This window comes from Emys orbicularis, chromosome 1 (assembly GCF_028017835.1).
Source record: "Emys orbicularis isolate rEmyOrb1 chromosome 1, rEmyOrb1.hap1, whole genome shotgun sequence".
NCBI classification, from domain to species: Eukaryota; Metazoa; Chordata; order Testudines; family Emydidae; genus Emys; species Emys orbicularis.
In genome coordinates this window covers 205734326-205754086 of record NC_088683.1, presented here as the reverse complement: position 1 = coordinate 205754086, position 19761 = coordinate 205734326, and the positions used below count along the sequence as shown (strand labels likewise).

General features: G+C 39.6%; 1 protein-coding gene across 2 annotated transcripts in view; it reads left to right on the top strand.

The window, feature by feature from the left end:
• Positions 1–19761, top strand: part of ERG (ETS transcription factor ERG) — a 45106-nt gene that overhangs the window by 13492 nt on the left and 11853 nt on the right. The window contains exons 2-4 of one of the 2 annotated variants that reach the window (XM_065410974.1): positions 4554–4705; positions 9976–10179; positions 13769–13840. In XM_065410974.1, coding sequence (XP_065267046.1) covers positions 4554–4705; positions 9976–10179; positions 13769–13840 — 428 coding nt within the window. Of the gene's footprint in view, positions 1–4553; positions 4706–9975; positions 10180–11176; positions 11258–13768; positions 13841–19761 lie in introns of both variants that reach the window. The other variant, XM_065410966.1, reaches the window with a different exon arrangement.

Below are 19761 nucleotides of genomic sequence, written 5' to 3'. Positions count from 1 at the left end.
ATGGTGCAGACTAAAACTGATATATTTTACAGATACAACAATCTGTTTAAATCCCTTGCATTCCAAGTTCTTTTTATAGAAAAAGAAAATAAAGTAATTTTGCAAATTAAACCAGAGGATGTGGCTAGTAGTCTGTGTCACAAAACCATTGAAAATAATCTCATCATACAAAAAAATCAATGAACAGGCCAAACTGCCCTCATTGACATCCATGTAATGCCATTGACTTCTATAGGGTTGCACCGATGACTAAGGGCAGAATTTAGCCTGTGTCTCTAACTATAAACGGAGTTAAGTGTGCAATCTCATTTATACACAGGTGCCATTTCTATTTGTTAATGGTAAACATAAAAAGCCAACATTTCAGCCACAAAAAGATTTTCTAAGAAACTTCCTCACAACATGTAACTATGTCTGCAATAATTTTTTTTGTCTGTTTGCCTCTGTGTAGTAGAAATAAGGTACAATAGGCTGAAGTAGTTAATTCAGTTTATATTTTGAGGTGTGCATGGGGGAGAAATTTACTCTCTTAAAAAATGCCCAAGTATTCTGACTATGTATGGGCGGTGGTAAAATCCACCGTCACCCAACCTGAGGCCAGGGTGAGGAGCTGCTGTGAAACTCCTACATCCACTCACATGGCTGTTATTCAGGCCCGTGGTCTGGCATAGTGGTTGCAGCAGCCTCACACCAGGCAGTTTTCACACAGAATATGTTGTGCAGGATATTTTACATTTCCCTCTTGATTTCTTTATTACAGGTATGTAAGTATCCCTCTTGATTTCTAAAACCATCTTGTTTTGAGCCTCTCTACCTAATACATATATCAAAACAAGATGGTTTTAGAAATCAAGGGGGATACCTACATACCTATAATAAGGAAATCAAGAGGGAAATGTAAAATATATATTTGAATTTCCCCAAATCAGGGGAAAGAATCAAAGTTATATTTACCACATATTATGCATCTTGCCCATAATGTTAAAGCCCCGGGGGGGGGGGGGGGGGCAGTGGGAGCTGCCTAAAGTTAAGCATAATTAGACACCTGAATGTTACTTGACTTTTTTTGTCTACAGTGTGGAGCAAATGCACCTCCTAATGCCATCAGAGCAGTGGTGGGACTAGAGCTGAGGTCTCTGATCTCCTACTCTGGTACCCAGAATGCTGCTGGCTTATGTTTTGTGTGTGCCATAGACACATAATAAGTGGTAAATATAAATTTGATTCTTTCCCCTGATTTGGGGAAATTCAAATGGTCAGCCAGTTCTCGCTCCTGGTGGTTGGGGGTCATGGAATCCAAAAACAGAGGAGAGTGTCTCAAGATTGGTCCTTTGTCCTATTTAATTCATCTGCATGACATTGATTAAATTAGATTGGTATTGCTGGGTTAATTCTTGGTACTGCGGGAACCTAGCACTCTACTGCATGACATGTGCATCTATCAAAAAATAGGAAGTTCAACTAAAGCAAAGTCCTCTATCTAAGGCTCAGATTATTGCACTGTTACTGAAGGATTATCTATTAAATAAGAAACAGCTACAGAATTCACCCAAGATCTACTGCAATCACATTCTGGGATCTGGAAGACAGTATGTTCCAATGGATACAAAATGGGACTGGAAGTCAGGAGGACTGCAGGGGTTTTCCTGGTAGTATGTAACCTTGGGCAAGTCACTTTAGCCAAACTTTTCCGAAATGCACCTCGTTATGGGAAGCTGCAATCTGAGACATGTATGTGGGGGCCTGATTTTCAGAGATGGAAGAACCCACAATAGTAGTTGATCTCAACTGGATATGTGGGTACTCAGCACCTTGGAAAATCAAGTGTTATATTCAAGTACTGCACAAATGCAATTTAATATAAAATAAAAATGGAGACACCAATAACTTGTGGACACTGAAAATTTGGGCCATAACTTCTTTCCACCTCCTCGTGTGTAAATCATTCTTTGTTAAATGCTGTCTAATTTATGATGAAAAATGCTATATAATTGCTAGGTATTATTCAAATGCACATATGAGATTATTATAAAGTACATATAGATAACCTATACTAGTAGTTTGGTTTTGAAATGTAGACATAGGGTAAAATATCTGCCACAAAAGTCCCTTTAAGAAGTGTGTTGAATGCCTAATCTGTGTTTTTATGGCCTAATTTCCTGTCCAGGATCAGCCTACAAGAACTCCAAACTGAATGGAACAAAAGTGGCAAAAGCAAAAGCCTTATCTCAAGAAGTTTCTCACTTGCTGAAGTGTATGCTCTAGATCAGGGGTCCCCAACGCAGTGCTCGCGGGCGCCATGGACGAGCATCTGCCGAAATGCCGCCACCGAGCAGCGTCATCCAGAGGTGTCGCCGCAGAAATGCAGCGGATGACGCTGCTCGGCGGCGGCATTTCGGCGGCGACGCCTATTGACGTTGCCGCTTGTCGGCGGCATTTTGGCAGATGCTCGTCCGCTGCCACGGTCCTCCGTGGCTCTTCGTCTGGCGCCCGCCAGACAAAATAGGTTGGGGACCACTGCTCTAGACTGTATATTGTAACATCATAGCCACAACACAGTAATGGCAAAACAATAAGTCCACCAAGCATTAAGTGAGTTCAGCACGAAACTTTTTTTCATACCCACTGAAAGAATTTGGTAATATTGGTCCCAGTTCAGCAAGGAACTTAAGCACATGCCTAACATTGCCTTCAATGGGACTATTTATGAGCCCAGTGGTTTTCAAAATTTTTGTATTGGTGACACTTTCACATAGCAAACTTCTGAGTATGACACCCCCCTTCTACATTAAAAATGAGGAAGGGTAATTTAATTTAATTTAATGAGGGCTCTGGGCTATCAACGCCACAGAACTGACAGCTCGCGATCCCCATGTAACCACCTTGCAACCCCCTGAGAGGTCATGACCCCCAGTTCGAGAACCCCTGAGCTAAAAGTTAGGCATGTGCTTAACTAACTTGCTGAATTGGGACCTCATAGTTGGACTTTTATTTAGATATTAGTTGATATTTGAACAGCAAAAATATCAGCATTTTTAAAATGAATCCTTAATTGAAAAGAATACTTTCATATAGCTATACACGTTAAGGTAATCTTTAGGAACTATCCCATTTAACTCATCCTTCTACATATGGTGTATAGACTCTGGGCCAAATTGTGGGTCCTCTTCCCACTTTTGTCCCCAAACAAGTGCTAAGTACAAGTGTGAAAATGTGCAGAATCTGGTCATGTGTGGTCTTCTGCATTGACACCCACGCACATTGCTTGTACCAGGAGCATAAATAATCTGAACTGGGGAGGGCACACAGTGTCCACGGGCAAATTGAAGTGACCATGCCAAAACACATGGACCATATCGCAGGACCATTTTGCCCTACCCTGAAATGGACCTCCATGATTTAATACATGGAAGACACTGCAGGTTCTGTGGAGTGTAAACTGATCGGGTTTGAGAGGAGCCAGGACTGAGGTGTAACTATATTTATGGGGTTAAAATGTCCAGGAAAAGAAAATCTTTTAAGAGAGTAATTTTCTTGTAGACAGAATGTGTCTCTAATCAACATGACCTGCTGCCTATTACACACATCCACAATACAGATGCATTATTGCAATAGCAGAATTAAATGAATGCTTAAGATATTAGTACTGTGTAACTTTAAAAAACCCCACCCTCTTTACATTTAAAGATATTCCCCTGTGGTTATGTTCTTTCTTCTGATTTTTTGAAGCAATATTTGTCTATATGATGAAACACATTGAAGACATTAAATTAAGGGTCAAATATGCCTGTGTCTGGCAGGAAGAAAATTGTGATGCCATTAAAAGGCCATTAAGGAACCCCCTATGGAATGTTAAACTCTAAAGGCTCTATTCAGAAAGCAAAGCCAAAAGTAAAAAGGTGTCTGGTTGCAGATCCTCTGCAGACGTCCACTGCTTGACTACAGTACCATGGAGACTGTTAGGCAGGAGCTGAAAGTCTTTCCCAGTCATGCATGTGGTATTTTGAATCATGGCTTTGGCAAAAGCCCCTTTTATACGGGCATACATAGAAGTGTCTGCACTGCACTACATAATATGCATCTAATGGAACTGAGCACATACTTACTGAAACAATGGCAACAATGGAGGTAGAACGTTCTCCAAAGCTAAGTAATAACTCTGGCTTTAAGTATATCTGTGTATTTTGCCATGTTCTCTATATCTCTCATTTAGAGAGAGAAGCAGGGTTGCTGCCTCTGACAGTCAAGTCTAAATCCTCAGGCCTCACTTCTTAAAATAAATTAATTACTGGCCATAGTACGTTTGCAAATATAGGGCCAGATCCTCAGCTGGTGTAAACTGGTGTAGTTCCATTTAAGTCAATCATATTTTCAGAGCAAAATCAATTAAGGTACCAGAAGCAGGGTCTTTTGGTACTAGCTGCCAAGCTTCCCAGATGACTTCTCAGCCCTTACAATAAAGTCTCTCTCTCTCTCATCCGCAATTTGAATGCTAACAAAAATATTAGTGGCGGTGGTATAATAATGTAGGCAAATTCTGATTGTTTTTCTAGGAATTCCCCTGATGACTGCAGCGTGGCAAAAGGAGGGAAGATGGTCAGTGGCTCAGACAATGTCGGGATGAACTATGGAAGCTATATGGAAGAGAAACATGTTCCACCACCAAATATGACAACTAATGAACGAAGAGTGATTGTTCCAGCAGGTTAGAAGCTTTAAAAGAACCCCCCCCCCCCCCACCCTTTTAAGTAGCAAAATCTGTTACTGATATTACTAGGAAATCTGTTAACCTGATAAGATTGAAAGATTACCCATTTTTTTTATTAAACTAGATATGCTACATGTAAAAGACAAAGACAGTCTGATAAGAGAGATTAGGAAGAAAGACTACTAAACTCCCAGAATTGTTACGAAGAATGAGTTGAGAAATATAAAAATAAAGCCACCTCATCAGCCAATGCTGCCCACATTTTGGAGGTTTCAGATGCCTCCTGCCCAGGGTGTTTTCCCTAGCAGCCCCTTGCTCTCCTCCAACCATAGAGGCTACAACTGTCACTGACTCTTGTGCAGAGTACACAAGAGGAAGAAATGTTCCTTGCACAATTTCACCCCCCTGCAAGTGACAGATGCAGTCTGGTTCTAAGCATAATAAAAAGAGGCCCAATTTGTGAAATTAAGCAATGTATAATAATCCATTTGTCTAGATTATTCTCTGTGTTTGAGCAGTGTAATAAATTTTAATAAGCAAACTGACAACTCCCTGTAAGACAATGGCGCGGCTGATACATTCAGTAGCTGGTAGCAACCTTTATTATGGAATTCAGAAGGTAATTGGACAAGGGGGCATTCACTACTTTGTGCCCTGTCTTCTTTGGGTACCTCAGGTGCTGGGAATATGCTTCATATTGCAGAATGATCAGCATGCACACGCCCAAACTCAAAACAACAGACAATCATGTTGCAATATAAATATATACACAGGATATCTAAATCATGTAGACAGAAGAGTATAATTTGCTATTAGTTATTGATCTGCAAAAATGACTTTGTATGAAACATTCCTGCTGCTGCCACATTGCATAATGTTTTTACAGTTATTCAGTTGCTAAGCTCTGCAAGAGTACTAGCTGTGGCTAATTTTGCAAGCTGTAATTACATCGGTTATTTGTCAAGCAACATACACACACACACACACACACACACATATACACACACACACACACACACATTGCACAATCCTCCACATGTATTTAGACAAGGCTTTTTCTGAACTGTAGCAAAGAGATTTTTTCAGTGATAAAGTCTTCTGCAAAATTGGAAACAAGCAGCACTGAACATGATAGCATTCATATGTAACTTTGCAAAATGAACACTTCTCTCAATGTTAGCTCTTGACTTTTCCGATCTTTTAATTACCATAGGCTTGTAAAGGTGATACAGATGTCTTTCCTTTTAGCATCTCCCTTGAGATATATTTTGAGATGAATCTAAATGTGAACTAGGGAGCAAGATGATCATAGTTACAACCAGTTATTTTGTAAACTATACAAAAAATACTTGGGTGAAGCTCGTCTGTCAGACATCTAGGTGTTTTCATTTCTCTTCCACAAGTGCAGTGTACACGATGATGTGGCAAAGCTTAGGAAAATCAGAACACAGGATTTATAACTTGCAGTTAAGTTAATGACAGAGTTCAGAACTCCTATTCAGATTCATCACCAAAAATAAGAAGCATTTCAAAAATTTGTACATATAATAAAATGGTTGGCGAACCTCCGAAGGTTTGGATGTTCACTTCAATTTAAACTGAATTTAACTGGTGGACTTCTTGTGTTATCCGAGTCAGGACTGGGCAACCACTGATGCTCTCATAATGAACTCTAGTTCTAGCTCCCCACATCACCCATACATCCTTTCCTCCCTCAGTAACCAGACCCCCTATCCATGAAGATCATCAAGGTCCCTCAGACTAGCATCCATGCCCACTAGGCTGTGAGCTGCCTCACACTTCCCAGTAATCTGAACATTCTGTCTCTGGTGTGCTTCAAAATATAGGAGGGATCTCTAAAGTTCCCGAGAGCTAAGGGCTCAGACCTTCAAAGGCTTAAAATGGATGTAGCATAACTAAACGGGAAGCCCAGGATGCATGGAAGTTGAAGTGAGCAGCTGCATATTGTCTGAAAGACTTTGATGAACACCGTAGACCTTTGAGAATGGCTTTGGGGAGTAGATTGGGTTAAAACTGATTAGGAGAGGAAGGGAGGTTTTGAGATTAAGACACTCACTGCACAGACATGCAGAAGGTCAAAGTTCAATTCCCAGCTCTGCCATGGGATTCCTGTGTGACCTTGGGCAAGTCACATAATCTCTTTCTTCTCAGTTCCCAATCTTTGGGAACGATGTATCTTATATGATCTTTTGTCTGTTTAAAATATAAGTTCTTCAAGGCAAGAGTTGTCTCTTACTATCTGTACGTAGAGTGCATGGCTTGATGGAGCCAAATATTGGTAGAGGCCTCTAGACACTATTATTATACAAAGAAATAAAGGGGAGAGAGGTCAAGGGCTAAATTCATAGGACTCAGTGGGATGGTAGTGGAAAGAGGGAATTCAGAGGGAAAAGTGATGGTAGAGTTGGAGTTAGGGACTAGAACTGTGTGAATAACTGATTTTTTGTTCAGTGGATGAACTGAAAAATTGGAGGAAAAAATCCTTTCATGTCAACCCAAACCAAAAGTTTAGAAAATTTTGGGGGAATCCAAAAAGTCGAAAGAAATTCATTCTGGTTCATACTAAATATTTTGTTCACCCCAAAGCAACATGTTTTTTTCTGTATATTGATTTTTTTATTTTTTTTTAAATTATGTAGATCTAATTGAAGTAACATTCAAAATGAAAAGTTTCTCAAATCAAAAAGTCAGTGTTTCAATATTTTGACTTTTTTGGGAATTTTATTTTTTGAGGGTTTTTTTCAACTGAAACAATTTGGTGAATTCAACACAAATTTGCAAAATGTTTCAGTCAACATGAATTTGCAGTTTTTAGTGAAAAAACTTTAGTCCACAAATTTTGCTCAGCTCTTAAAAAATAATAATAATAATAATAAAAAGTGTGGGGGGGGGAGGAGCAGGAGAGGAATGGGCAAAGATTTGGACCAGTTCATTTTTTCCCCACAGCCAGTTTTGTCAGTATCTGATATAATTAACAAAAACTAGTGCAAGGCAGGATCTGGTTAGCAGCATACAGCAGTACATTACAACATCCTAGGATAGGGCCAGATTAATGAGATTGCAGGCCCAGGGGTAATGTTTTTCAGAAGCCCCCTTTTCGTGAACCCTGTATTAATTAAAACAAAAGCATACCCAGCTTATGGCAATCAACAAGTCATGTATATTATTGAATAAACTTGAAAAGAAAATTGAAGACAATGAACAGGTTACATACTGCCTGGATGAACATAAAAATATAAAACTTTGAGTCAAGTGAAATGTTGTAAGTTTAAACTGGCATCTTTATGTGATTCAAATTCAGTTTTGACTCCTCAAATGACAGTAAATGTAGTAAATCCCATTCAGCTGACATGATTGCAAGAGCATTAAGCTTTGTTTCTACCATAGCTGACCAAAGACAACTTTTTATTCAGACAAAGTTTAGAAAACAATTACTTTGCTTCACAGCTGGCAATGGATACATTCAGATACAGTCTCAATGCAATGAAAATATTCGGGAAGACATTACTCAGATCTTTGTCATGAAAAAAATTGATGATTTCAGGAGCACTCTTATCCTGCATGTCACAATATATTATAAATGCTGAAAATTGATACATTTTGGCAAAAAGCTCAGGCTCTAGATCATGAAAGTAGAGGTTGAGCAACCAGCAAGTGCATGTTTTCTTCTCCTCTTCACTTTGTATTTTTAAGGTTAGGAAATGAAGAATGCTCTATCTACCTGAATCTATGCTAACTTATTAAATAACAGGCAAAACCCTGAAGTCCTTACTCAGTGTTCACTTAGAAAAAACTGGTCTTGACTTCACTGAGCGTTTTGCTTGAGAAAAGAATATGAACTTCACCAGAAACCTTTGGAAATGATAGTTACTGGCTTCTGTCCTGCAACAGGTGCTGCGAACGCAAACACCTGTACCCAGTGATACTCTGCAGATGGACAGGGATTGACATGAGTATGTGAACAATAGTGTAGGATAATGATGAGACATAATGGGTGGGGGTCAAAGATGTGGGAGGACAAGTTAACAGTAAAATGAATATGTAATAAATAATAAACAGCAGTCCCAGCTCACCACTGTACTTTGGACAGCCATTTTTTCTCAGGTCTTCTTCCCCCTAATAGGCCAAATTCATTTTTTGTATAACTACACTGGAATTAGTGCATCATGGATTATCATCGTCCACTATGACAATAATGTACTTTGTTACTTTAGTATTGGTCCCAGTATAAAAAATGGCGGAGTGCCCCAGGGTCGGTCCTGGGGCTGGTTTTTTCCAACATCTTCATTAATGATCTGGGTGATGGGATGGACTGCATCCTCAGCAAGTTCACAGATGACACTAAGCTGGGGGGAGAGGTAGAAATGCTGGAGGGTAGGGATAGGGTCCACAGTGACCTAGACAAATTGGAGCATTGGGCAAAAAAAAAATCTGATGAGGTTCAACAAGGACAAGTGCACTGCACTTAGGACGGAAGAATCCCATGCACTGCTACAGTCTGGGGACCAACTGGCTTAGCATCAGTTCTGCAGAAAAGGACCTGGGGATTACAGTGGACGAGAAGCTGGATATGAGTCAACAGTGTGCCCTTGTTGCCAAGAAGGCTAACAGCATATTGGGTTGCATTAGTAGGAGCATTGCCAGCAGATCGAGGGAAGTGATTATTACCCTCTATTTGGCACTGGTGAAGCCATATCTGGAGTATTTCATCCAGTTTTGGGGGCCCCTCTACAGAAAGGATGTGGACAAATTGGAGAGAGTCCAGCGAAGGGCAAGAAAAATGATTAGGGGGCTGGGGCACATGACTTATGAGGAGAGGCTGAGGGAACTGGGATTATTTAGTCCGCAGAAGAGAAGAATGAGGGGGGGATTTGATAGCAGCCTTCAACTACCTGAAGGGAGGTTCCAAAGAAGATGGAGCTAGGCTGTTCTCAGTGGTGGCAGATGACAGAACAAGAAGCAATGGTCTCAAGTTGCAATGGGGGAGGTCTAGGTTGTATATTAGGAAACACTATTTCACTAGGAGGGTGGTGAAGCACTGGAATGGGTTACCTAGGGAGGTGGTGGAATGTCCATCCTTAGAGGTTTTTAAGGCCCGGCTTGACAAAGCCCTGGCTGGGATGATTTAGTTGGAGTTGGTGCTGCTTTGAGCAGAGGGTTGGACTAGATGACCTCCTGAGGTCTCTTCCAATCCTAATCTTCTATGATTCTATGATTCTAATTTTATGCTTTGTGAAACCATTCAGATCCTACATTATGGAGTACCGACCATGTACGTCAGTGGTTGGAATGGGCCGTGAAGGAATATGGTCTTCCAGACGTTGACATCTTGTTGTTCCAGAACATTGATGGGAAGGAACTGTGTAAAATGACCAAAGATGACTTCCAGAGACTCACCCCAAGCTATAATGCAGATATCCTCCTCTCACACCTACACTACCTCAGAGAGAGTAAGACAATTTCCCTTCTTTATGATGGTTAGAATAAATCTATCAACAGCATTTCCAGTTGTAGTGCCTTTTCAATTTGGGATTTCAAATCTCCCTACCTCAAATGTTACTGCTTCCGAGAATATTATGTAGGGCCTGATCCAAAGCTTATTCAAGTTGATGGAAAGACTCCTATTGACTGGAGTGGGCCTTAGATCAGGCTCATTGTGACTACTTTCAGAAACTATCTTAAGAATATCTCCAAATGTCCATATTAGGCAAAATTAATTTGAAACCCAGCCCATTCATCCACAATACTGTAGGAAGAAAATCAAAGGGACTTTGGTGATGATGTTTTTTCTGGTCACATACTCATCTTTCCATTTTAGGTATGAGAACCTTAAATGAGAGTAAAAACATTGATTTATAAAGAAAATTCCAGGCATGATTCTATGAACATATGTGGTCTGTTCTACTCTGCATAGGTGCATGTAACTCTCATTGAAATTAATAGGAGTTATGTACATTCATGGAGAAGAGAACAGAATCTCCTAAATCTGAAAGCAAAGGATTTGTAGCTGATGGCTAACATTCTAAGGGGGAAGAAGGGAACAGTGAATTAATGATTTGAAGGCTGTAGTCTTTGCATAATTTGCATAATTTAAAACATTAAAATTAGCAAATATGGTTTTAAAAACAAACAAATATTGCAACACCAGTGTGGTGCAGTCTTTTTTACACACACACACACACACACACACACACACACACACACACACACACACACACACACACACACACACACCGACAATCAGACCGAAATATTATGTATTAATAATATTATTTAAATGAATACCCTAGTTTAAGCTTTAACTCACACACCTCCCCCACAAACAGCAGAACTAAACTGATTGTTACTAGACTTGCTTTAAAACAATCCTATCAGGGGGAAAATGTTTTTAGAAGATAATTCTCAATTTTTTTTCATTTTGGTGTTGCTTTTTGTTTTGTTTTGTAGCTCCTCTTCCACATTTGACTTCAGATGATGTTGATAAGGCCTTACAAAACTCTCCACGGTTAATGCATGCTAGAAACACAGGTAATGCTGGCACCGCTCCCATTCCTATAGGTCATCTTCTAAAAGCACAGGATTCCTGTTTGAGTTGCATGCTAAAAAATGGAAATGGTAAATCACCAGGGAGGCAGTGTATTCTCCCCTGATATTTGTGTAAGACTCATATTAGCAGTTATGGGAGTTTTCCACACACACACTGAACAGAGGTGAGATAATTTAGGACCAGATTCTGCAATTGGATCCCTGTGTGCAAACTCTTGTACCCATGCAGCTGCAAGGGTCCACCCACATGCAACAAACTGCACTTAGTCTCTAAGGCTCTGATCCTATCCTATCAGATCCACATAGGTGGATCCTTTTGCCTGCATGGAGCCCCACTAAAGTCAATGGAGCACTGTACTGGCTCAGGAGCCCACCTGCACAGATCAGCTTGCAGTATTGGTGCCTAAGTCTGGTTTATTTCTCCCATACAGTATACTACATCATGGACCCATGCAGTATACTGTATCACATATTTAAATACTATTTTGTCACAAAAAGAACTGGATAAGCAGGGATTTTACGTTTCCCCATTTTAGAAGACAATACTGACTATTTTGCTGATGGAGTATTTCCAGTTTTAATTTTTTTAATTTAGACTGTACCAACAATAAAATGAAACCTGCTAAATTAAAAGGGTTTTTATAACCTCACAGAATGTAAAAGATGTGTGGGATTTTTTTAAAGCAAAAATCCCTTTATCTCATGCTAGGCCATTATCCCCTACTACTACTATGCTTGGGCCTTTTTAAAGTCGGGGGGTGGGAAGAGAATGTATTTTATGGACTGCTTCCTGTCCCCAGGTTTTCATGCTGGCTCCCTGAGTCTTGTTCTGTGCTGACATCCTACTAAGTGCTGATTCTTCTCTCTGTACAATGCTTTATAAATACACACATAACCCTCCATCACATACATTGTCTATAATATGGGGCTTCTCACTAAGTCTCAGCAAAGTTAGATCTTATTTAAATTAAAAAAAAAAAAGTTACTATTCACCCTTTTATGAGCCACCCTGGAGAAGTAGGAAATGAATATGAAACACTCCTTAAAAGTATATTTCTTCCGCAAAATTATATGATGTTACAAGATTTCACTCAAAATATTTATAAAAAGAAATCAGTGGAAGTTTTGTTTTGTTCTAGCAGTTGCGTAACAGAGGGTGACATGGAATGCTATGTATTCTAATTTGTTTAAATACAAGTTTTGAATAACACGTTATCATGCCTGAGGGTATTAGTTACCTACAGTGACCAGAAATAACAACTATTTAAGAAATGGAAAAGCTAATATCAAAAAGAATGTGAAATATTCTGCAATTTTTCTCCTTCACTATAATAATTAGCACTGTTTCCCTGCAAAATTACAGCATAGTTACTCAAACATTAAATTCTCTTTGCTAAGATCAAATGTTTCATATCCAATATATCCTCTATCTAGGGCTGCTAGGTTTGATCCAAAGTCCATTCAAGTCAGACGGAGCCTCTCCATTCACTTTAATGGACTTTGGAACAGCCCTTAAATTTCATTTTAAAAGTAGATGGACTTGAGGGTCTTTTCCATCTCTGTCAGTCACAATCCTAATTTAGCAATGAATTTCCCTGCACAGTTATCCAGTAGTTTCTCAGTGAGTCCCTGTTACCTTTTTCTGTGTAATTGCAATGGTGTTGAGATTTATTAGTTTCTCTGCCCAAAACAAAATAATCTGCATTTACTTCACTGGGATTATTGATACACTACAGCTACATAGATGACATTTATGTCAGCAATATCATACAGTATGTAAGAAAAAGAAATAATAATATTTGTTCTGTTTGGTTCTGTTTGTATAAAAATCTTAGGTGGGAACTTCAAAGGAGCCTGAGGGGATTAGTGTCCAACTTTTAAAAGTCACATAATCCTCTTAGATTTCTTTCAGATTTCCAACCATGATAACTATAAATCTGTTACATGGTTAGAGCTATTTAAATTCCTGAAATAGTCAGACATCATTTTCTGCATCAAACTGGTTATTTTTACAATGTTTCACTATAAGAATTAATTCTCTGGGAGACTGATCCAAAGTCCATGGAAGTAAATGAAAAGACTCCTACTGACTTCCATGGGCTTTGGATCAGGCCCTAGGTTATCTGCTGAAAATATCCACAGGTTAGGGAGATGTACACACTAAATAAAGATAAGGCAACATAAATTGCACTTCACAACAGCTATGAAACCTGCTGAAATCTGAGGCCAGTTTTTCTAAATTTAAAAAATATGGACTTAATTCTCTTCTTACTTACCTTGGTTTACACTGAGGTATCTCCAGTAATTTGAATGGATTTACACTGATGTAAATGAGACTAGAATCAGGCCCTATAAACCTCACTCTTGGGTGACAAAACATTTATTCATATGCTTCATTCAAATACATTGACCGGCTGAAATACACTTACCACTGACAGCACTGACTGTGGAAAAAACAGTCCTTATGTGTTTTGTCTCCACTTTTTCCTGCAGGGGGTGCAGCTTTTATTTTCCCAAATACTTCAGTTTATCCAGAAGCAACACAAAGAATTACAACCAGGCCAGGTATGAATGATGATCTTTTTATGTGATGTGATCTTGCTCACTCTCTCTACCCCTCTTTCTTTCTCCTTCAGATGTCTCCTATAAAATAGCACAGTATATAAATGTTGAGTAATATATATCTATAGGTATATATGGTCCCCTGTGTGGGATGAAGTGGGAGGGAAGAGCAGCTTAATGAGTCTGTTTTTCTATAGTCATCTGTTTTTGAGGCAGTGTGGCCTAGTGGATAGAGCAGTGGGCTGGTACTCAGGAGATCTAGGTTCTGTTCCTAGCACTTTCCATTGGCCTGCTGAGTGATCTTGGGCAAGTCACTTCACCTATCTGTGCCTCAGTTTTCCCATCTGTAAAATGAGGATAATGATACTGACCTCCTTTGTGAAGGGCTTTGAGATCTCCTGGAGTAAGTGCTATGTAAGAGTATGGTATTAGTATTATTATTTGTTTCTTCTCTCTCTGTTTACTGTTTATCTTTGAGACAAAATAACTAGATACAAGAGTATAAAAGCATAAAAACAAACAACAAGAGATTCTTTAAGTATATCAGAAGTGGGAAGCCAATGACAGAATATGTGGGTCTGCTAGATCACCAGGGGTAAAGGGAACAATGAAGGAAGTAAAGAACAATACTGAGAAGTGACAGGATTTCTTCACCACTGAGGATGTTGGGAAGATACCTAGCCTGGACCTTTGCTTTTCCAATAATAAAGAGCAGGTACTAGCAGGGATTGAGGCAACAGAAGAAAGTGCTTAAAAAGCAATAAATCACCAGGTCCAGGTGGTATATATCCAGGAATACTGAAGGGACTTAAAATTGAAGTGACTGAGCTGCTAGTAAAGATATGCAATCTCTAACTAAAACAGCTAGTACACCAGAGGATTGCAGGATAGCAAATGGTGTATGTATATTTTAAAAATGCTCTAGATAGTAATCCAGGAAATTAATCACCACTAAATCTTGCACTGGTTGAAATGATAGTTAAAAATTAAATAACAAAAAAAAACGTAGAAGTTCATAATATAATAGGGTCTAACTGGCACAATTTCTGCAAGGAAAATCATGCCTCACTTTATTGATATCAATAAAGTATTAGATATAGAAGAACCAGTTGACATAATTCATTTAGACTTTCAAAAGACCTTAAACAAAGCCCCTCACTAGAGGTTACTAAAGAAATTGAGTAGTAATGGGATGAGTGGCAAAATATTGTCATGGATCAAAAACTGGCTAAGACAGAATGCTAAAAATAGGAACAAATGATCAACTCTCATCGTGACAAGAGGTTAACAGTAGGTGCCTCACAGTTCAATTAGGATGACTGATGTTTAATGATCTGGAAAAGGATGGTGACAAAATCTGTGACAAAAGTGAGGAAGCAAAATTTGCAAATGGCACAAAATTATTTAGGTTTGTTAAATCCAGAGAGAACTTTGAGGAACTTCAGTGGGAATTAACCAAGCTAAGTGAACGGGCAATACAATGGCTGATGAAAGTGAATGTTGATAAATGCAATATAATGCACATTGGAGGGGAAAATTTGAACTATTCCTATACTGAGTTTTAGGCCTGGTCTACACTACCCGCCTGAATCGGCGGGTAGAAATCGACCTCTCGGGGATCGATTTATCGCGTCCCGTCAGGACGCGACAATCGATCCCCGAATCGACGCTCTTACTCCACCAGCGAAGGCGGGAGTAAGAGCCGTCGACGGGAAGCCGCGGAGGTCGATTTTGCCGCTGTCCTCACAGCGGGGTAAGTCGGCTGCGATATGTCGAATTCAACTACGCTATTCGCGTAGCTGAATTTGCGTATCTTAAATCGACCCCCCCCTGTAGTGTAGATGTAGCCTTAGATTAACCTCATTAATTCAGGGAAAAGGACGTGGGCATCATTATGGACTGCTCAATGGAGACCTCTGCTCAGTGTACAACTGCTGTCAAAAAAACTAACAAAATGTTAAGCTGCATAAGGAACAGGGTGGAGAATGATATGGAAAAGATTATTGTGCTACTATATAAATCAGGAGTTCCGCTTCATTTGGAATATTTTGTTCAGTACTGGTCACCCCATCTCCAGAATTATATTTGCAGAATTAGAGGGCATTCAGAGAGAAGTGATGAGAATGGTTAAAACCCTGGAAAAGCTCTCCTATGGTGAGCAATTGTTAAGTCAGGGATTTTTTACCTTAGATAGGAGATGACCAATGAGAGGCAGGGCCGGCTCCAGGCACCAGCCTGGCAAGCAGGTGCTTGGGGCGGCCGCTCCGGAGAGGGGCGGCACATCCAGCTATTCGGCGGCAATTCGGCGGACGGTCCCTCACTCCCGCTCGGAGCGAAGGACCTCCCGCCAAATTGCTGCCGCAGATCGCGATCGCAGCTTTTTTTTTTTTTTTTTTGGCTGCTTGGGGCGGCCAAAACCCTGGAGCCGGCCCTGATGAGAGGTACATAATAGAATTATTACAAAATAATGAGCGGTTTAGAAAAGGTGGATTGGGAACTTCTATTTTCCGTGTGTCTCAATACAAGAATGAGAGGACATTCAATGAAATTGAGAGGAAGCAAATTCAAAACTGATAAAAGGAAATACTTTGTCATACAACACATGAGTAGACTTTGGACCTCGTTGTCATGGGATGTTGTTGAAGCACAGAGCTTAGCAAGATTCAAAGAGAGATTGGACATTTATATGGATAACAAGAATATTCAATTAGAGTAATAATTACAAACACAAATTTATATCAGATATGAAACCTGATGCTTCAGAGCTCTCACTAATCTCTAACTAATAGGGGTAGGAGAAGACTACATTGGGAGGAAGATTAGCTCACATCTGTCTACTGTGTGGAGTCTTCAGTCTTCCTCTGAATAGCTGGAAACAGGATAGCAGGCTAGATGGAACACAGGACTTTGCCAGTATGGCAATTCCTATGTATCTATCCTTAGTGCATACTCCTCTGGATGGTTCATTCATCTTTTTATTTTTTTAATACAGGAGAATCAAATATGATTTCCTTATATAAAATGAAAGTAATTTCTTATATATGTATTTCCTTTCTGTCTGTATTTTTATTAATTATTTGTTGTTTATTCTGTGAATCAATAATTTTGATAAAGGTATGTTTAAAACATGATCAAATACATTAATGTGATCCCTGAAATAACATACACAAGAGTTATACAATATACAATAAAATTGTATTATGCCCACTGTCATTATGCTCTCTCCTCCCCCATGGTACACCACAGGGCTTGGTCAGAAGGGGAACCACATTGCTTCATGGGAGATGTAGTCTAGCCAGGGAGCCCAGCCCAGAGCAGAGAACTACAGCTCCCAGGAGGCTATGCAACACCAAAGGGAGATGCAGTATAATGTTGAACTGATTCAAAATGAAATGTTTTGGGTCAGTTCAGTCAACCAAAATATTTCAGTTTGGGTCCAGCTGACCTAAAATGTAAGATTTCATTTGATTTTTCCCAACAGAAAATCAAAACAATTGAGTAAAATAGAAATTTCCAACAGAAACTCTTGATGTTTCAGAAATTGTATTTTCTGTTGAAAAATCACTTCAGCAGAAAATTCCTGATAACTCTAGTTTTCAGACAAGGTCCAAATCTTAAGTAGAATGGGGACAGCCTAACTTTTACAGAGAAGCTATTCCATAACTAAATGCCCTTTTGCTAATAACAGGAGTAGATGTGATTGTCCTCGAGGCAGTCATTGATTACAAGTAAAAAGAAAAAGAGGCATAGAGGATGCTAAAGTAAAAATGCATCAGCCAAACATTGGGAAGCAATTCCAGAGAGTGAATCAAAATTTAACAATTACCATTGTTAAATGAATATAATGGAGAATAGGAAGTGAGTGAGGTTCCTGAAGAATTAGAATGACAAAGTCATATTTCTTCAGCTGTCCTGGTAATAGAATACCAGGAATTTTTTGCAAGTTAAAAGTGATACACTGTAGTAGCTCAGGAAGGACTAATATGGGATTACCTAAATGTCTCATCAAACCAGAGTGAATTACAAGATCTGTTCTAGATAAGGACATAATGTTCCCATTTCTCATGAGTAAAAACAGACCTGCTTATCTATGATAGCAATATGTTTAACAAAATACAAATCATTGTTCAAATAATCTCCCAGATCCTGAACTAAGAATGAAGTCTTAATTTTGATGCTGTTTCAATTAGGCCTGAGAGCTGGATCTTTCCTTTAAAAGAGGGTGTAGTCACACAACCATATGAGGATGTGTTTTGCCTCTTGACTCAAGAGTTTTCTCACAGTACTAAATTTATACTATTTAATGAATTTCAGGTATGTGGTATTTTAAAAATAAAATCCTAACAACTAGCACTTCTATGCAGATGCACAAGTGCCATGCAACTTCCCTTTATATACAGTTACACAAGAGTTTACAATCTGAGGTCCCCCCCCACCCATCCCTCTCAAGAAAGCAAACAAAGAATGGGAAGGAGGGCAGACTGGCTGGTGACAGGCACATATCTCATTAGTTTCATGTTTTTCCCCTTTCCTACCTTCTTTGTGGGAGAGTGAAGGGTTAGGAAAAATTGGAACTACCAACACGTGTACCTGACAACACCCTTTCCCCCCTTTGCTTGTATATTTTGTCCTACTCCCCATCCCTTTGGGCTAGATTCTTGGCCCAGCTCAAGATGTTGCACACACTGGTCACATACCCCTGGCTGGGAATACCACCAGCATGGAAGAGTTCTCAGCAGGTGCAGCATAGCCAGCTTGTGCACCTCCCACGATGCTTCCTGGTGCACAGGGCTTGTAGGTGGAGGATATAGGTATGACAAGGCTGGCAGGAGCAAGCAAAGGGGAGTGGATGAAGTAGGTGGCACTCTGACAATCCTCAGCTGGCTTATGATCCATTGTGGATCATAGCCACCTAGTACTTGTTTAGAGTAGCCCCCAGGCTGCTCTAATCTTCATCCAGAGCTGGGCAGAGGATCAGGATCAGCTCCCTGACAGCACCCCCTCCGTTTCCGCTGTGTGCAGTAGAAGCTGGACACCGCACACAATTTGAAACTTTGTCTGTTTTCGTTTTCCTTTTGGATGGTAAGTTCTCCAGGGAGAAGACTATCTCTAACTATATGCTTTAATGGTATTGAGCACAATTGGATCCCAATTTGATTGAGGCTTCTGGGTGCGACTATACCGTACTAATTATAATAGTACTGTATACAGTTACTCAGATCAGGGATAAATACCTATACAGTTAGCACTATTTTCTCCAATTCTCCATGTTTCCACAAGAGAAGAATGTGGTATAAAAGTAGAAAAATCAAGGATAACAAGGCACAGTTACTTAAAATATAATACAGAACAAAAAGTGTATATCTCAGCAAAACCGAAATTTTGAGAGTGTAAGATTCCATCAGACCACAGTGATGGCAGTGCCAGTTATACACTCAAGCCAAACAGACTAAATAAATTAAAGGCAATTTGGTTGTGAATTACACATTACACTTTGTTTCCATTCAATTCTCTCTCTAGTAGTGTCTGAGAATGGGCAGATATACAAAAGCCACACTCAGAGTCAAACTGCCTTCTCAGCTGGTTCACTACTTCCTACCTGATTTCATTTTTAAAGACTGTCAAACAACCTTTCTAAAAGAAAGCTAAGACACTATTAAGAATCTGCCATCCATCCAAAGGAGTCTATGCTCCTACCTTAATACAGCACTGATTTGGCAATAGGTGTATTTTATTTCCTTTCTTGAGCTCTCAAAGCAGGCCCAAAGTTAGTATATTGTATATATTATATCTACTGGAGCAGAGCAAAAAGAGGCTCCATGTTGCCCAAACTAAGGTTGAAATTAATGAAAGGGGAGGACAAGGAACCACACAGCTCCCCCCAAGCTAGCCAATGAGTGGCTGGACACTCCTGTGTCCCCTCA